Genomic DNA, 13,881 nt, shown 5'->3' on the forward strand with positions numbered 1-13,881 from the left:
GCTAAGGGACTCAGGTCAGCCTCATTGGGGGCCAGGGTGTAAATCAACCTACTGAGATCCCAACAACTGATTTAGGGAATTAGCCTGAGTGGGGCAGGGGTGCTGGGCTGGCACAAGGCAGTTGTATTCAGGAGCCATGGTCCTGCCCAGCCCCTCCCTTCTCCAGGTATGGCAGCACCCATGGCTTTGGATACCGCTTTCCTGCGGGTCTAGATTGGGATGAACAAAGTTCCCAGGCCTGGGAGGAGCCAGCTGCCTGACTCAGGACTCAGCTGGGGTGTGCCCAGCTCTCAACTCTGTCATCCCCCTGCTGCTACAGCCCCTCCCAGCCCCGGAGCCACACATCTAGCTGCCTTCTCCCTCTTGCTGGGCCCAGCCTATCATTCATTCATTTGGCACAAGTATTGCCCCATGCTGTGTACTTTGAGGTGTTTTGGGGGTGCTCCAAGAAAGTCACTCCAAGAGCTGCCCCTCTAGTAAGGGAGGCCTCAAGAAATGTAGCATTTGAGGCAGGAGGGCGTCCTGGTGTGGGGTGTTTAGGGGAGGCTTATTACAAGGTAGGACTTTTGAGCTGGCGTGGTAGACTTGATGGCTAGTAGGGGACCCAGGGAGCACCTCCTAGGAGGATCCAGGAGCTGCCTGAACAAAGCAGGGAGGAGGCAGGGCATGGAGCAGAGCCTTGCAGAGCCAGATGCGGGGTTCCAGAAGATGTCTGGGTTTGATATGGCCTGAGGCCCACAGAAAGTTTCCAGCAGCATTTTACCAGCAGTGGTTCTTGGGAGCTCCTGTACAGGTGTCTCCGTGCAACCTGGTAACCTGGCTGCTGTCTGCAGGTCTAGGTGAGCAGAGTATGGGTGTGGAGACTAAGAAGACGCCCACTCCACCCACTGTGCCACCTTCCAGAGGCTGCAAGTCATTTATTAAGCCATTTACTATGGGGATGGATGGGCGGTGCTGGGTGCCATCTAGCGCCAGGGCGGGGGCGGGCCCATGGGTGCCCGGGGCATTCAGGCCGGGTCCAGGTGCCGGGGTCGGGGCTCACTTGCTGCGACAGTCCGAGGCGCTGAGCGACAGGAAGACGTCAGCCTTGCACTGGAAAGTGGCGCGGCCATCGGGGAGCGGCTCGCAGCTCTGCAGGTTGGGGGTGACCTCCTCGACGCACACGGCCTGGGGACGAGATGGGATGGATAAGGGGGCGCCCGCACCCTCCAGCGCTCCGCACCCAGCAGCGCCCATTACTCACGAGACTCCGCAGGTTGGGGTGCATCTCCCGGAAGGTGCCGGCTCCTCCCAGGGATCGCGTGCCCCCACGGGGCTCAGAGCGCCGTGCGTACGGCGACCTGTGGAAGCCGGACAGGAGCCCCGCGGCGCGGCCCACGGAGTAGTACCCCGGTCCCGCCGTCGGCTTGTACCACGCGAGGCCGGGGGACGCCAGCAGTAAGCACAGCGCCAGAGCGGCGGCCACCAGCATCGCGGGCCCGGCCATGGGGGACTCGGTGGCAGCGGGCGGCGGGTTGCGGAACGGCAGCACCCGCGCCTTATATCTGCGGCGGGGCGGGGCGCGAGGGCGGGCACCGGGATGCACGGGCCTCCGTATCCTGGAGGGAGAAGCCCGAGCGGGGTTCAGAGCCTCTTGGGCACAGGGGCACGCTGGAGAAAGATGCTCCAGGGCTTGAGGGGGATGCGACGCCCCCTTCCTCCCCACCCATGCCCACCTCCCCTTTTCTGGCCCACTCAACTTTTGGTGGGAGGCAGCCCCCGGGCCTTTCCCACAGACCTTAGTCCCGATTCAGTGGGAGGAGGGGCGGCGGTGTTGCAGAGCCCTCAACGAGTCCGACGGCACCCCAGCTCCGAGTCATCCCCCGGGGACTGTACCCCGTTTCCCGGAGACAAGGAGCAGTTGTCTCCCTGTACCCCGGAGACAAGGAGCAGTTCCCACCCTAAAGGGAGTTGACCAGAGGACCTGGCTTCTGGAGGAGGCACTGAAATCTAAGAGGGCCGGGGGTGGGGAGGGCAGAGGTAGGTTTCACACCTATGAGAGAAGATTTACACCACTGATCTGGTCCTCAAACAGAGCTGGCAGGATGGCTCACAGGACAGATGAGGAGGGGAGGCGAGGGGAAAGCTGTTGCAGAGGTGGGTGTTGTGATCCTGTGCCACTGTGGCAGAGGAAGAGCTGAGATGATTATGGGAGGAACTGGCAGAGCCCTTGAGCTTCCTGGGAAGGAGGCAATGGCTGGGCTCTGGGTGTGTGCTGGGCCTGGCAGGCAGCTCTGTGTCCTGCTTGAGGGGACCACGCAGGCCCTGGGAGGACCAGGCTGGAACCCAGTAAGGAATGGAGAGGAGCCCACCTGGCAGCGAAGTGGGAGTGGCCTGCCTAGAGAACTGTATGACCTGTGGCAAGCTCTAGACTTCTGGGGTGAGGGCACCTGTCCCGGTGTGCCAGGGCTAAAAGCCTGGAGGCTCGGTTCACAGCCTGGCACCCTAGGCATGTGGGTACTTCCTGTCACAAGGGAGAATTCCCCAGGGAAGGCACAACTCCAGGGAGGGAAGGCGAGCAGGGGCAGGCCAGATGGAGGCCAGGCCACCCTGTGGGATCCTCTGCAGCTGCCACTGCCCACCTCCCAGTGAGGGCTGGTCTTCCTACTGGTCTGTGAAGTCAGTGACCACGGATCCAGACACACTGTAGATAGGCATTTAGAATTCAGAGTTACTGCTTAGAGCCCAAGAGCTAAATGGGATCACCCAGGAGGCTGAGTCCAAGAGCCCCAGACGGAGGGCACATAGCAGGTGACATGAGGCCTACTCAGCTGCCCCTCCTCCTGCTCACACTTTCCAAACACCCTGGCCACGTGCCTTCCCAGAACAGACACCAGGACAAGGGCCCTGGCGGCTGGGTTCCTGGGCAAGGAGTATATGACCTCCAGATTCCGTGAGGGTTCCTTCCCTCTGGGCACAATGGTCCAGACCATGTACCGCCCTGCCTTCTCCCCTGGGGACTGATGCTCAGAAACCAGCTACCCACTGGGCAGAAGGCGTTACAGGGACACAGGGCAGTGACCCCTGGTGCAGGGGGAGGTCATCGAGAATAGACTGGAAGGAGCCCATGCTCATAGGACATGCAGCCTACAGTGGTTGCCATCCAGAAGCTGCTCAAAATCCTAGGGCTGGGTTCCTTGCCCCTGCCCTAGAGGGGGGCTGAGGTGGAGCAGAGGTGCCTGAAGGATGTCCCAAGGGCTGACTTCCCTAGATGGGGAGACCCTCAGACACCTGCGGACACATGTCCTGATGTCAAGGACATTTTGGCCCTGACAAGGAGCTGGGAGAAAGGGACTGAGGCCACCGATCACAGCTGCCTCGACAAAGCCCTCTTAACACAGCCAGCACCTACTTGGGGACAGCTTTCCAGAGGGAGGAAGCATGGCAGTGCCTGCTAGCTGTGTCCAGCCAGGGTCCCAGCGACCACCCTGAAGAGAGGGGCCCCACCAGGCTCTTCCAGCCCGAGCCCACTCCTCCCACCCTGGCTCCTCTGGCTGATCCCTGGTTCAGTCTTCTCCAGGGGTGTGACTCAGGGCCTCTCGGCATCACATTGGGATGTTTATTCATGAGTTTTCATACTGGCGCACACAGCAGTATGCGTACTGGCTGCCTCAGCACCAAGAAAACAAGCAACTGCAGCCTCCGGCCAGGCTTAGGTGGTTTAATGAGTTTTATTTATTTGATAAAATGTCAACGTTGTGATGGGAGAAAACAAACGCAGTTCCAGTCCTCATTTCAACCCTGTCAGAGGCCAGAGGAGACTGTCCCCATGGAGGAGACAGCCACCCAGAGCCACTGCGGGGGTGAGGCCATCTCAGGGTGAGGGCAGGGGCATCGGGCAGTGCGGACGGCCTCACTCCTTGAACTTCCACTCCTGGCGGCACATGGGGCAGTGCTGCTGCACCTGCTGCGCGTTCAGCCACTTGAGGATGCAGTGCATGTGGAAGCAGTGTGAGCACTGGCCCCACACCAGCGGGCAGTCGTCACCCGGCACCTTGCCTGCGCGAGGGACGAGAGGACCTGTGAGTCGCCGAGAGCACAGGACAAGTCCGATGGAGGAAGCATGCCCAGGGTGGCCTCAGGGCTCAGAGAGGACAGGAATCTGGAAGGAAACCACAGACTCGGCCAAGCAGCCGCCTCTACATGAACCTCTGCAAAGACCACCCGGGCTGCTCCCGCCTCCATGTGGGAGCTCAGCAGCACGAAGAGCTCTGGCCGGGCCTGAACCCCCGCCCACTGGCCTCCCAGGGCCTGGGCCCATCTGCAGACACACCGCAGCTCTGCCATTTGGCACCCGTGATGCCAAGAAGGTTACATCAGTGTGTCAGGGCGCCTGCACAGGTGACCCGCCTCTGAGCGGCAAACCATTCCTCTTCAAGGTGAGGTGAGCCAGGGCCTTAGAAACTAGATGTCACCATCCCCAGGCAGTAGGGACCCAGTTCAGTACCAGGGAGCAGGTCGGGGACACAGGGGCTTATGGCCCAGCCCATCGGCCGCTGGGAGTGAAGTGGCACTGCCTCCCGTTTCCTCCCCATTTCTATCCTACTTGCGGCCCAGAGAACCTGGTGCTGGCCCTCCAGCCCACCTGCACGTGCTACCACTGTGAAGAGGGCCTGGCATCAAGAGAAACAAGTCTGATTTTTAAGAATCTAGAAAACCCCATCACGCAGCTGGTGCTGCCAGAGCACAATGTCCTCCCCCAGCAGGTAGGTCCCCATGAGCAGTGGGAGCTGCAGCTTGCTGCCGCCACCCTCTAGGGGGGCCATTCCCCTAAAGCATTGCCATGGGGCCCCTCATGCCTATCAATCGTGAGCCAAATCCAGAAGTCACTAGGGCACACAGTGCACCAGCCAGATAAGCTGGGGTAAACAGGAGACATCTTGTCCACGAAGTAGTTCCTAAGTGCTGGCCTGGTCACCTGTGGTCCTGGTCTTCTCTCTTGACACCAGACACAGGGACAGGTGACTGTACAATGTGTTAAAAGATAACACCACGGTGAAGCCACAGTGCTCTCAAGACCTAATGGAGCACCTGCTCTGAGCTGCACAGGGAGCTGGAAAACTGACCTGAGCGTTTGTCCAAACCTCACAGTGCTCCACAGTCTCTATCACCCACCGACATCCCAGGGACAGACAGGAGGCCACGTGACTCACGAGGGCAGCCGCCACTGCCTGAAGGGAGCATGCCAACCAGGAAGCTGGTGTGGGTGCCAGGTCTTAAATATCCTTCAAAGGCTGCTGAAAACCTGCACCTCCTTCCCAGTTTGGGAGCAGCCCTTGCCCCACAGTGGTACATTCACCCTATGGAGTCAGACAGATGGGCACTGCCATCTTCTTACTCTCTTGTTTGGGGCAGTGTTTCTCAATCTTTTTTTTTTTTAACTTTTTATTTTGTATTGGGGTATAGCCGATTAACAACACTGTGATAATTTCAGGTGAACAGTGAAGGGACTCAGTTATACATATACATGGATCTTTTCTCCCCACCAAACCCCCAATCTTTTAAAAGTAATCCTCTCTAAAACAAAACATCACTCCTTTTCTGAATCTTTTATGACAAAACCAAAAAACAATTTACTTGGCAAATACAAAACTATCTAGCTCACTCTGCTTCCCAGGCCAGGGTGGGGGGGTGAGGTGGACGGCCCTGTGCCAGGAGCCCACAGGGTGTGACACCTGATTTCTCTTGGTTCCCACCCCCACCCCACCCCCACCCAGGGTCTTTCCCACCTCAGCAGAACGACACTTGGAATCACGCCTAACACATTAGAGCCCTTGCAAACAGAGGATGCAAGAGGATGCGCAGGGGCCAACTAGCCTGCTGGCAGGGGTACCCTAGCCATCACGTCCATTAGTGGGGAATCTGACACCACCTTCCATGCTGACAGTGACTCATGCTAAGCGTCGGGATCCTCTCCATAAGACTTTCACTCACAAAGCCCTGAGACAAGGAGCAGGTTTATCACAGTCTGAGTCACTCTGGATTTTTCGTAGGAATTCCATCTCAGCAGGGAAGTCCAACATCACTTGATCTGTATAGAAGGGGCCCTGGGCTGACCAAACACTTTGATCATTACCGCTGGCTCACAACCAGCAAGTCCAAAGTTCAGCCTCAACCCCCTCTTCCCAGCACCCAGCACACCTCAGGCAGCCCCACACACTGGGTTCCACAAGCTGCATGCAACCCCTGGTGCCATCTTTGACACTTGGCTCACTCACCCACACTGGGTCAAGGGCATGACCACATAAATGCTACCCTAGGACTTTTCTTTTCAGAAGCCACATCTGCTGCTGAGAAAGTTGAAAGTACCTACCCATAACCTGTGTTGTACCTTTGAGAAAGGGTGGTTTTAGGATTTCCCTGGTGGTACAGTGGATAGGAATCCACCTGCCAATGCAGGAGATACGGGTTCAACCCCTGGGCCTGGAAGATTTCAAACGCTGTGGAGCAACTAAACCCGAGCAATGCAACTACTGAAGCCTGTGCGCCTCGAGCCTGTGCTCCGCAACAAGAGAAGCCACGGCAACCAGGGTAGTGCTGCCTCAACTAGAAAAAGCCTGCATGTAGTAACAAGACCCAACTGAACCAAAAAAAAAAAGGGCGGTTTTAAACGGATTAAACCAAGCCAGACCTTGTGCTTCTATTCTCTCTCCCTTTACATAAAACCTCATCAAGTATGGGAGGGGGGTTCATGTTTGGGAATGCATGTAAGAATTAAAGATTTTAAAATTTAAAAAATAAAAAAATAAAAAAATAAATAAAAAAAAAAATAAAAAACAACAACAAAAAAACCTCATCAAGTAGAACCAATCACTGATTTCCTAAGATTATATCGCAGCCTGATTAAATCAGGATGGATTAGCCCATGGGTGATGAGATTTCCTCTTCCAGATGTAAAGATTTAAGACTAGGATAAAATTATATTTGCACTAAAATCAATTATTTGAATTTCACTGTAAGAAGCAAAGATCTAGTACTATTTTGATGTTCACAGCCCCACAGGACAGGCCTGGTCATTGACTTCTCAGTGGTCCCCAAATCTCACTTCTCTCTCGGGAACACCTTCGTCCCCTAGGCAAAGCCTTAAGACCCTTCCTACTGCTTCTGGTTCACTTGTGTCTGACTAAAAACTAAATTCACTGGTGCAAAAATCTCCTTTTGACCCAAATACTTTCGCTTCACAGAACACACTGGGGACAAAGGAACAATGCAAAAGACACCGCAAAGATGAAATCTGATAAAACCTGAGGTCAGGCATTTTGCAAGACAACATGTTCTGAAAGAAATCAGATGTCTACGGGGAATTCCCTGGTGGTCCAGTGGTTAAGAATCTGCCCTCCAATGCAGGGGATGTGGGTTTGATCCCTGGTCTAGGAACTAAAATCCCACATGATACAAGACAACTGAGCCCATGCAACACAACTGGAGAGAAGCCTGCTCAATGCAATGAAGGTCCCTAAGCAGCCAAAAATAAATAAAGAAAAATAAAAACAAATAATTTGATGTCTAAAACGCGATAGAGAAGTTGAAGCAAAACTATTCTAGATTAAGTAGTGAAGGGAAAAAGTGATCACACCTTGGGTCTTGGCTCACACCACCCAACAATAAAAAGACATTTGAGGACAACTAAAGAAACCTGAACAAGGACTAGGAATGACCGGCAACAGTAAGGCAGTATATTGTCTAAAGTGACAACAGTGCTGGTAAAAGTCAGCACTGATATAGGACATCACATTTAGCATTTGCTGCGGCTTCCCTGGTGGCTCAGTGATAAGGAACCCGCCTGACAATGCAGCAGATATTTAGCATTTACCTTAAAACAGCTGGGCAAAAACAGCCAGATATGAAAACGTGTTATTCATCATTTATGTGCTGGATTGAGGGGGAAACCTTGTAACGTCACAATTTTTTGTTGACTTGAAATTTTCAAATACAATGTCTTAACACATTTTTGTGTTCCACGGGTCTCATAGTGACTTTTATCAGGATAGGAAACTGTGCTCTTTTCCTTACAAAACTTTTGACGGGATCTTTGTACAAATATGGGCCCAAATAGCCTGGCTTTTCTCTGTCAACTTTTCTTGGGAAGAGGAAACCAAACCCCAGAAACGCTCTGCGAGTACTTCTGGGGACACGCCAAGGCCAGATGATAGGCACAGCTCGAGAGACAGCGGGCAGGGGACACTCACAGTCCGGGCAGCAGCCATTGAAGGCCATCCGGCAGATGCCGCAGTTCTCGTCGTTGGCTACCCAGAGCCAAGTGGCCACGCCGTTCCAGCATTTGATCTTCACCTTCATGGCGCGAGGAGCCTGCGAGGAGGGAAGAGACCACCCGGCTGTGCTGAGTCTGCAGAGCTACGGCACCTGGAAGCCAAAGAAGGGGCGTCGCCCCGAGGGTCGAGCGTAGGCAACAGTGGCCGCCGAAAGGCAGTAAGAGGCTGTCTGCAAGGGGACTGGGGCGGGGGCCGGGTCCTCGGGAAGACCGGGAGGACCGGTGTTGGTCCTTCGCCAACACCGCACTTCTGCCTCGGCGTCCGCAGAAGGGCTCGTCGGCTTTCTTTAACAACCGCAGAAACGCGCCGTGCGCTACTTCCGAAAGGGCTGACGGGGCTGAGAGATGGAGACCCAAGCCCGCTCCCTACGAGGTCACCCCGGAAACAACCCTGGCGCGGGCCGCACTCACTCCCGCCGCTGGACTAGGGTGCGGGTTCCCGGTGCGGTGGGGGAGGGGCGAGGGAGAGGCGCCACGCTCGGCCACGCCCCCAACGGCCGCGCCCCCGCCGATCTAATCGCGCGCCGCACCACCCGCCTTCAGTTGGCAGTGCCGGCCCCGCGCGGGAAGGTATATAAACGCCTGTGGCCGCGGCTCGGCACTTCTCAGAGGCGCCCGCCGAGCTCCTTGGTTCAGCGCGCACGCGCGACCTCGCCCCCTGAGACGCCGAAGGCCCGCAGCCAATCCGCGGTCGCTCTGAGGACGCGGCACCGGAAAACCCGCGAGCGGCGCTGGAAGTGACGCGCCGACGTGCTGACGCGCGGGCTCGAGCCGAGGCCGATTCCGCGCCCGCCATGGCCGACAAAATGGATATGTCTCTGGACGACATCATTAAGCTGAACCGGAGCCAGCGAGGCGGCCGCGGCGGGGGCAGGGGCCGCGGCCGGGCCGGCTCCCAGGGTGGCCGCGGCGGCGGAGCCCAGGCCGCCGCGCGAGTGAACCGAGGCGGCGGACCCATTCGGAATCGGCCGGCCATCGCCCGCGGCGCGGCGGGCGGCGGCGGCAGGAACCGGCCGGCGCCCTACAGCAGGGTGAGTGTGGAGACCGGGTGGCGGGCCGCGGCGAGGGAGCGAACCGGCAGGGCGGCGCACGGGCGACCGGCGGGCCGTCCGGGCGGCCGACCGACTGACCGACTGGGCCGGGGGGCGCGGGCGCCGGCCGGTTCGGCGGGCGGGAAGGTCGCTCGCCTGCCGGGCACCAAGGCGGAGACCCTGGCGGCCTTTGTCTTAACAGGGCGCCCGGCCTCACGGCGCTGGGGGCTGAGGGGCCGTTGGCGCGGCCGCCCCGGTGGCGGGAAGTTGGTTGAAGGGAACCGAGAAGTTGCGGGACGTGTGGCCGCGGCGGCCGGGTACGGCCTGACGCGGGCGTGAAGCGGAGGCTGCGGGTCTCTCTCAGCGCCTGCCTCCCCGCCGAGATGGGGGGAGGCTCTTGCTGTGGCCGTGAGGGCGAGGGCGAGCCCTGGAGTGAGACTCACAGACCTTTTTCTGTTCTTGTGTTTTCTTTTCCCTCAGCCGAAACAACTTCCTGACAAATGGCAGCATGACCTTTTCGATAGCGGTTTTGGGGGTGGTGCCGGCGTGGAGACCGGTGGGAAACTGCTGGTGTCAAATCTGGATTTTGGAGTGTCCGACGCTGATATTCAGGTAAGGGACTGGAGTTTCTTGGTGGGCGGGTCACTCCGCACGGAATCGGTTGTGGCGTTTGGGACTTGGCCCAGAATCCCCCACACGCACACCTTGGGACGACAAGCTCTCCCAGGCACCGAAAGGCCAGCCACTGTTCCCTGTGATGGGCTCCAGGAATGCAGAGCAGAGGTTGAGCTAGAGTTGAAAGCCTGACCAATGTGTCAGTTTGTGCTGGAAGACAAGGCCCCAGCTTAGTCTGGGGCGCTGCTGTTCTTCCTTGCTAAAACGTGTTTTGTAGATGAAGGCACTCTGCCCAAGCTCTTCTGGCAGAAGCTTGGTTGACTGTGCTCCGATTCTGTTCCTGGAAGAGCTAGGCTACTTGTTTTCTTTACGTTTTGCTTGTTTTAATGGTTTGTTGGGAGGAGAAAGCACTTCCTTTGTAGAACTGACATAGCACAGAGCAGGATGGTGCCAGCGCCGCTCTGGCTCCATTTGCCTTAAGCCCCATGTCTTACTTGGAATTTCATCCCCTGTCTTCTCACTTACCCTCACCCCCTGGGTTTTGTTAGTGACATGATTCTCAAACATCTTTGGTTGAAGCCTCTTTTTTTTTGCCTCTCTTTCCTCCCCTTTTTCTTTTTTTCCTTTTCTTTCTTTCTTTTTTTTTTTCGGTTGAACCCTAAAGGCCTTTAAATTTGCTGCCTAAAATGGTTAAGTAATGACATCTTGGGGGTCAGTCCAGGAGATGGCTGGGCAGGGTACTGGGCCTTCCTGGGTTCAATTTCCCAGAGCCCAGCCATTTACTTTGCCTTGGGAGGACAGAGCAAGGCCAGTGAGCACTCACAGTGTCTCAACACTTTTTTTAAGGTGGTTTCTGGCATCCACTGGAAACCGCTTTTGGTGAACTCCACTTCCCGCTGTGTGCCTGCGGCCGGAGTAGCCCCACACTCTGGGTTCCCTCTCCAACTCCCAGCCTGCCTGAGGTCAGGGCAGTTTCCATGGCAGCGCTTGACTTCAGGCTTTGCGGCAGGCTTGAGTAGGAGGAGAGGGAAAGGTGAGCCAGAATCTGCCCTGGGGGAGGGGCTGGGTCAGGGCTCCCAGTCAGAGGGCCCTTGGAGCTGGTCCACAAGTGGATAGAGCCCCTTGCTCTGTGATCTTGGCCTTGGCTGCTTCTTGGCACAGTCCTTGGGTGTGTTGTAAATATTCCTTTGTTGAAGAAGATAGCAACTAAATCTTTGCCCTTCATTGGTGGGCTTTGTGATCCTTCACCTGCATCGTGGTATAGATGTCAGGTTCCCAAGTGGGCAGGAGCCCTCGGGCCCAGCTGCTCCGGGAAATTGCTGTCCCACCTGTCCCATCCCATACCCCAGGTCCCACCGCCACTTCCCTGCCCCACCACGTGTATGTCTTCCTCCCAGGGAAATACCCCAAAGCAGTTTACACTTCCAGGGAGTGTCCCTGGGCCACCAGAAGAAAAATTGCTGTGCTAACAACTGCTCTTTCTGACTCTCAGGAGCTCTTTGCTGAATTTGGAACTCTGAAGAAGGCGGCTGTGCACTACGACCGATCTGGCCGCAGTTTAGGAACAGCTGACGTGCACTTTGAGCGGAAGGCAGATGCACTAAAAGCTATGAAACAGTACAACGGCGTTCCTTTGGATGGTGCGTTTGGGATTGGACCCAGAAAGGCTGCAGCGCTGTAGCTAGTTTGCGGAGCCAGAGGCTGGCCCCATCCCTGCAAGAGTAGGGTCCCCTCTGCTTGAGGACACTTTGTGTTCGCCCCTTTGTCTCTCTTCCACACTGCCACCTCTCATGCTGCCCCCCACATCTGGACCAACCTCTTGTGAATCCCCATCCAGCAAGCTACGTCCCTCCCCTCCTTCAGCTCCTTCCGGAAGATTCACTTCTGTGAAGCCTTCTCAGAACCACCATAGTACAACTCTTGAGTGCGGGGCTGTAGTCGTAAAGACAAAGGTACCTTTCTGCTCCTGGGCACCCTGGACGCCCGACAGACACCCACCTGCACTGGATGAGAAGGAGCGAGGAGGCGCTGGTGGGGCTGTTCTCCCACCAGCATTTCCAGGCTGTCCTCTCGTCGGGAGCAACAAGATGCAGTGTCCCTTTCCAGTGCTTGCATGGAGGCCAGGGTGCTACCCCTAGCAGGCTTCAGAGTCCTCTAATAGGACCTGGCCCTCTTGTGTTCTCTGCCATAGGCCGCCCCATGAACATTCAGCTCGTCACCTCACAGATTGACACGCAGCGGAGACCTGCACAGAGGTGAGTTCCGGGGCCTCTCTAGTCAGGGCTGGCCTGTGGGGGTGTCTCCTCATGCTGCAGGTCTTCCCAGGCATGTGAGCAAAGTCTCCTTTTCTTGCTAGTGTAAACAGAGGTGGGATGACTAGAAACCGTGGTTCAGGAGGTTTCGGTGGTGGCGGCGGCACCCGGAGAGGCACCCGTGGAGGCAGCCGGGGCAGAGGCAGAGGCACCGGCAGGAGTTCAAAGCAGCAGCTTTCCGCAGAAGAATTAGATGCCCAGCTGGATGCTTATAATGCAAGAGTAAGTCACAGAGGAGGGCTGGGTGAGGGTCAGTCCCAGACCAACTGGAGGAGGGCCTCATTTTGAGTGAGCACCTCTCTTCCTCTGTTTCAGATGGACACCAGTTAAACAGACCAGCAAATCCGTGCATGGACCAGGACCCAGAAGTCTCGTCCGTGCTCCCTGGCGGGAGGGGGTGACAGACTGGGGCTGTGTGGCCAATGATGGATTTGTTTCTTTTATGTTTTAAAATAGGATTTAAGATTCATGTAAAGGTTTCTTTTCCTTTTTTTTTTTTTTTTTTTTAAATTCTGAAACAGACCTGTTTTGTACTGAGTTATTTTTGGGATAACTTTTACTGGTTGTTGTTGTGGAGAAGGTGGCATTTTCACCTTTGCCATAATAAAATAGAAATGTGTGTAGAACTGGAACTGTTTAATTCATCCCATTCTCAGGGTCCTGACCTGGGCCAGAATGCTGGTGTGATCTGGTAGGCGGGAGGGACATGGGATCTGAGGAGGAAATGAGGCAGACCTGCCAGGCACATGGCACCTGGCCTGTGGGTTGGAGTTCTGCAGGAGGATGCTGGCTGCCATGCTGTTCCCACAGATCCAAACCCCTTTTTCTCACCCCCTCATCCCCCCTAGGTGGGAGGATGTGGAGCAGTGGTCCTCCACACGCAGCCACCTGTTCGTTGCCTGTACTGCAAGGTGAGGGGTGGGGCAAGGTGGGGTGCCCTGTGCTTCTGGCCGATTTCAGGTGACTACTGAGTTGAGCTGTTCCTTTCTTTCTCGGGCTCTGGTTCTCAGAAATCTGGGTTTAGTAGTTCCGACTTTATAACATAATCCCTGCGTGTTTTTCATCTTTTGTGTTACGAAGGAAAGATCACTGTATTCCGTGTTTTCTTAATTATGTACTTGGAGATGTAGCTAGTGGGAGCTGTGGTAGAATCTCATTTGACCCACAGGGAACTGGGGGGACAGGCAGACACTGGTGCCCATCTGGACCCCCTCCTGGGACAGACTAGAGCAGGATGGTCATGTTACTTGCCCAAATGCTAGTGTGACCTGCCATGCAGTTCCTATGGTTCAGGAGGAGCCAAGATCCCTGGGGTGTAGGGCATGGACATCTCTTTGGGCCTCCCCTCCTAGGACATGCCTTTGAGCCACTCAGTTATGCCTACAACCCAGCTAGAGGGAAACTGGGAAATTCTTAAAGAGATGGCCCACCTTACCTGTCTCCTGAGAAACTATGCAGGCCAAGAAGCAACAGAACCAGACATGGAAAAACAGACTGGTTCAAAATTGGGAAAGGAGTACCATCAAGGCTGTATGCTGCCACCCTGCTTATTTAACTTATCTGCAGGGTACATCATGCAAAATGGCAGGTTGGATAAATCAAACTGGAATCA

General features: G+C 56.0%; 3 protein-coding genes across 6 annotated transcripts; 1 reads left to right on the plus strand and 2 right to left on the minus strand.

Annotated features, from left to right (window-relative positions):
* Positions 1-893: 893 nt before the first annotated feature.
* NPB (neuropeptide B) lies at positions 894-8,954 on the minus strand. Its single transcript, XM_027975428.3, has 3 exons — positions 6,832-8,954; positions 1,244-6,705; positions 894-1,167 (listed from the first exon to the last, which is right to left on the minus strand). Exons 2-3 carry the CDS (start codon positions 1,484-1,486, stop codon positions 1,039-1,041), a joined length of 372 nt encoding a protein of 123 aa, XP_027831229.1. The 5' UTR covers positions 1,487-6,705; positions 6,832-8,954; the 3' UTR covers positions 894-1,038.
* Positions 3,692-8,954, minus strand: ANAPC11 (anaphase promoting complex subunit 11). Of its 4 annotated transcripts, none has more exons than XM_042256246.1 (3): positions 8,842-8,954; positions 8,229-8,349; positions 3,692-4,038 (listed from the first exon to the last, which is right to left on the minus strand). In XM_042256246.1, the coding sequence occupies exons 2-3, from the start codon at positions 8,335-8,337 to the stop codon at positions 3,893-3,895; spliced, it is 255 nt and encodes an 84-aa protein (XP_042112180.1). In that variant the 5' UTR covers positions 8,338-8,349; positions 8,842-8,954; the 3' UTR covers positions 3,692-3,892. The 4 variants fall into 4 exon arrangements, with proteins under 4 accessions (XP_042112180.1, XP_060251769.1, XP_004013114.1 ...); XM_060395786.1 differs by having other exon boundaries at positions 8,229-8,403; XM_004013065.5 differs by having other exon boundaries at positions 8,723-8,954.
* Positions 8,955-9,073: 119 nt separating this feature from the next.
* On the plus strand, positions 9,074-12,895 carry ALYREF (Aly/REF export factor). The gene is made up of 6 exons (XM_015098915.4): positions 9,074-9,342; positions 9,823-9,954; positions 11,450-11,597; positions 12,149-12,212; positions 12,314-12,491; positions 12,585-12,895. The coding sequence occupies exons 1-6, from the start codon at positions 9,106-9,108 to the stop codon at positions 12,597-12,599; spliced, it is 774 nt and encodes a 257-aa protein (XP_014954401.2). The 5' UTR covers positions 9,074-9,105; the 3' UTR covers positions 12,600-12,895.
* The last annotated feature ends 986 nt before the right edge of the window (positions 12,896-13,881 follow it).

Source organism: Ovis aries, chromosome 11 (assembly GCF_016772045.2).
Source record: "Ovis aries strain OAR_USU_Benz2616 breed Rambouillet chromosome 11, ARS-UI_Ramb_v3.0, whole genome shotgun sequence".
Taxonomy (NCBI): domain Eukaryota; kingdom Metazoa; phylum Chordata; class Mammalia; order Artiodactyla; family Bovidae; genus Ovis; species Ovis aries.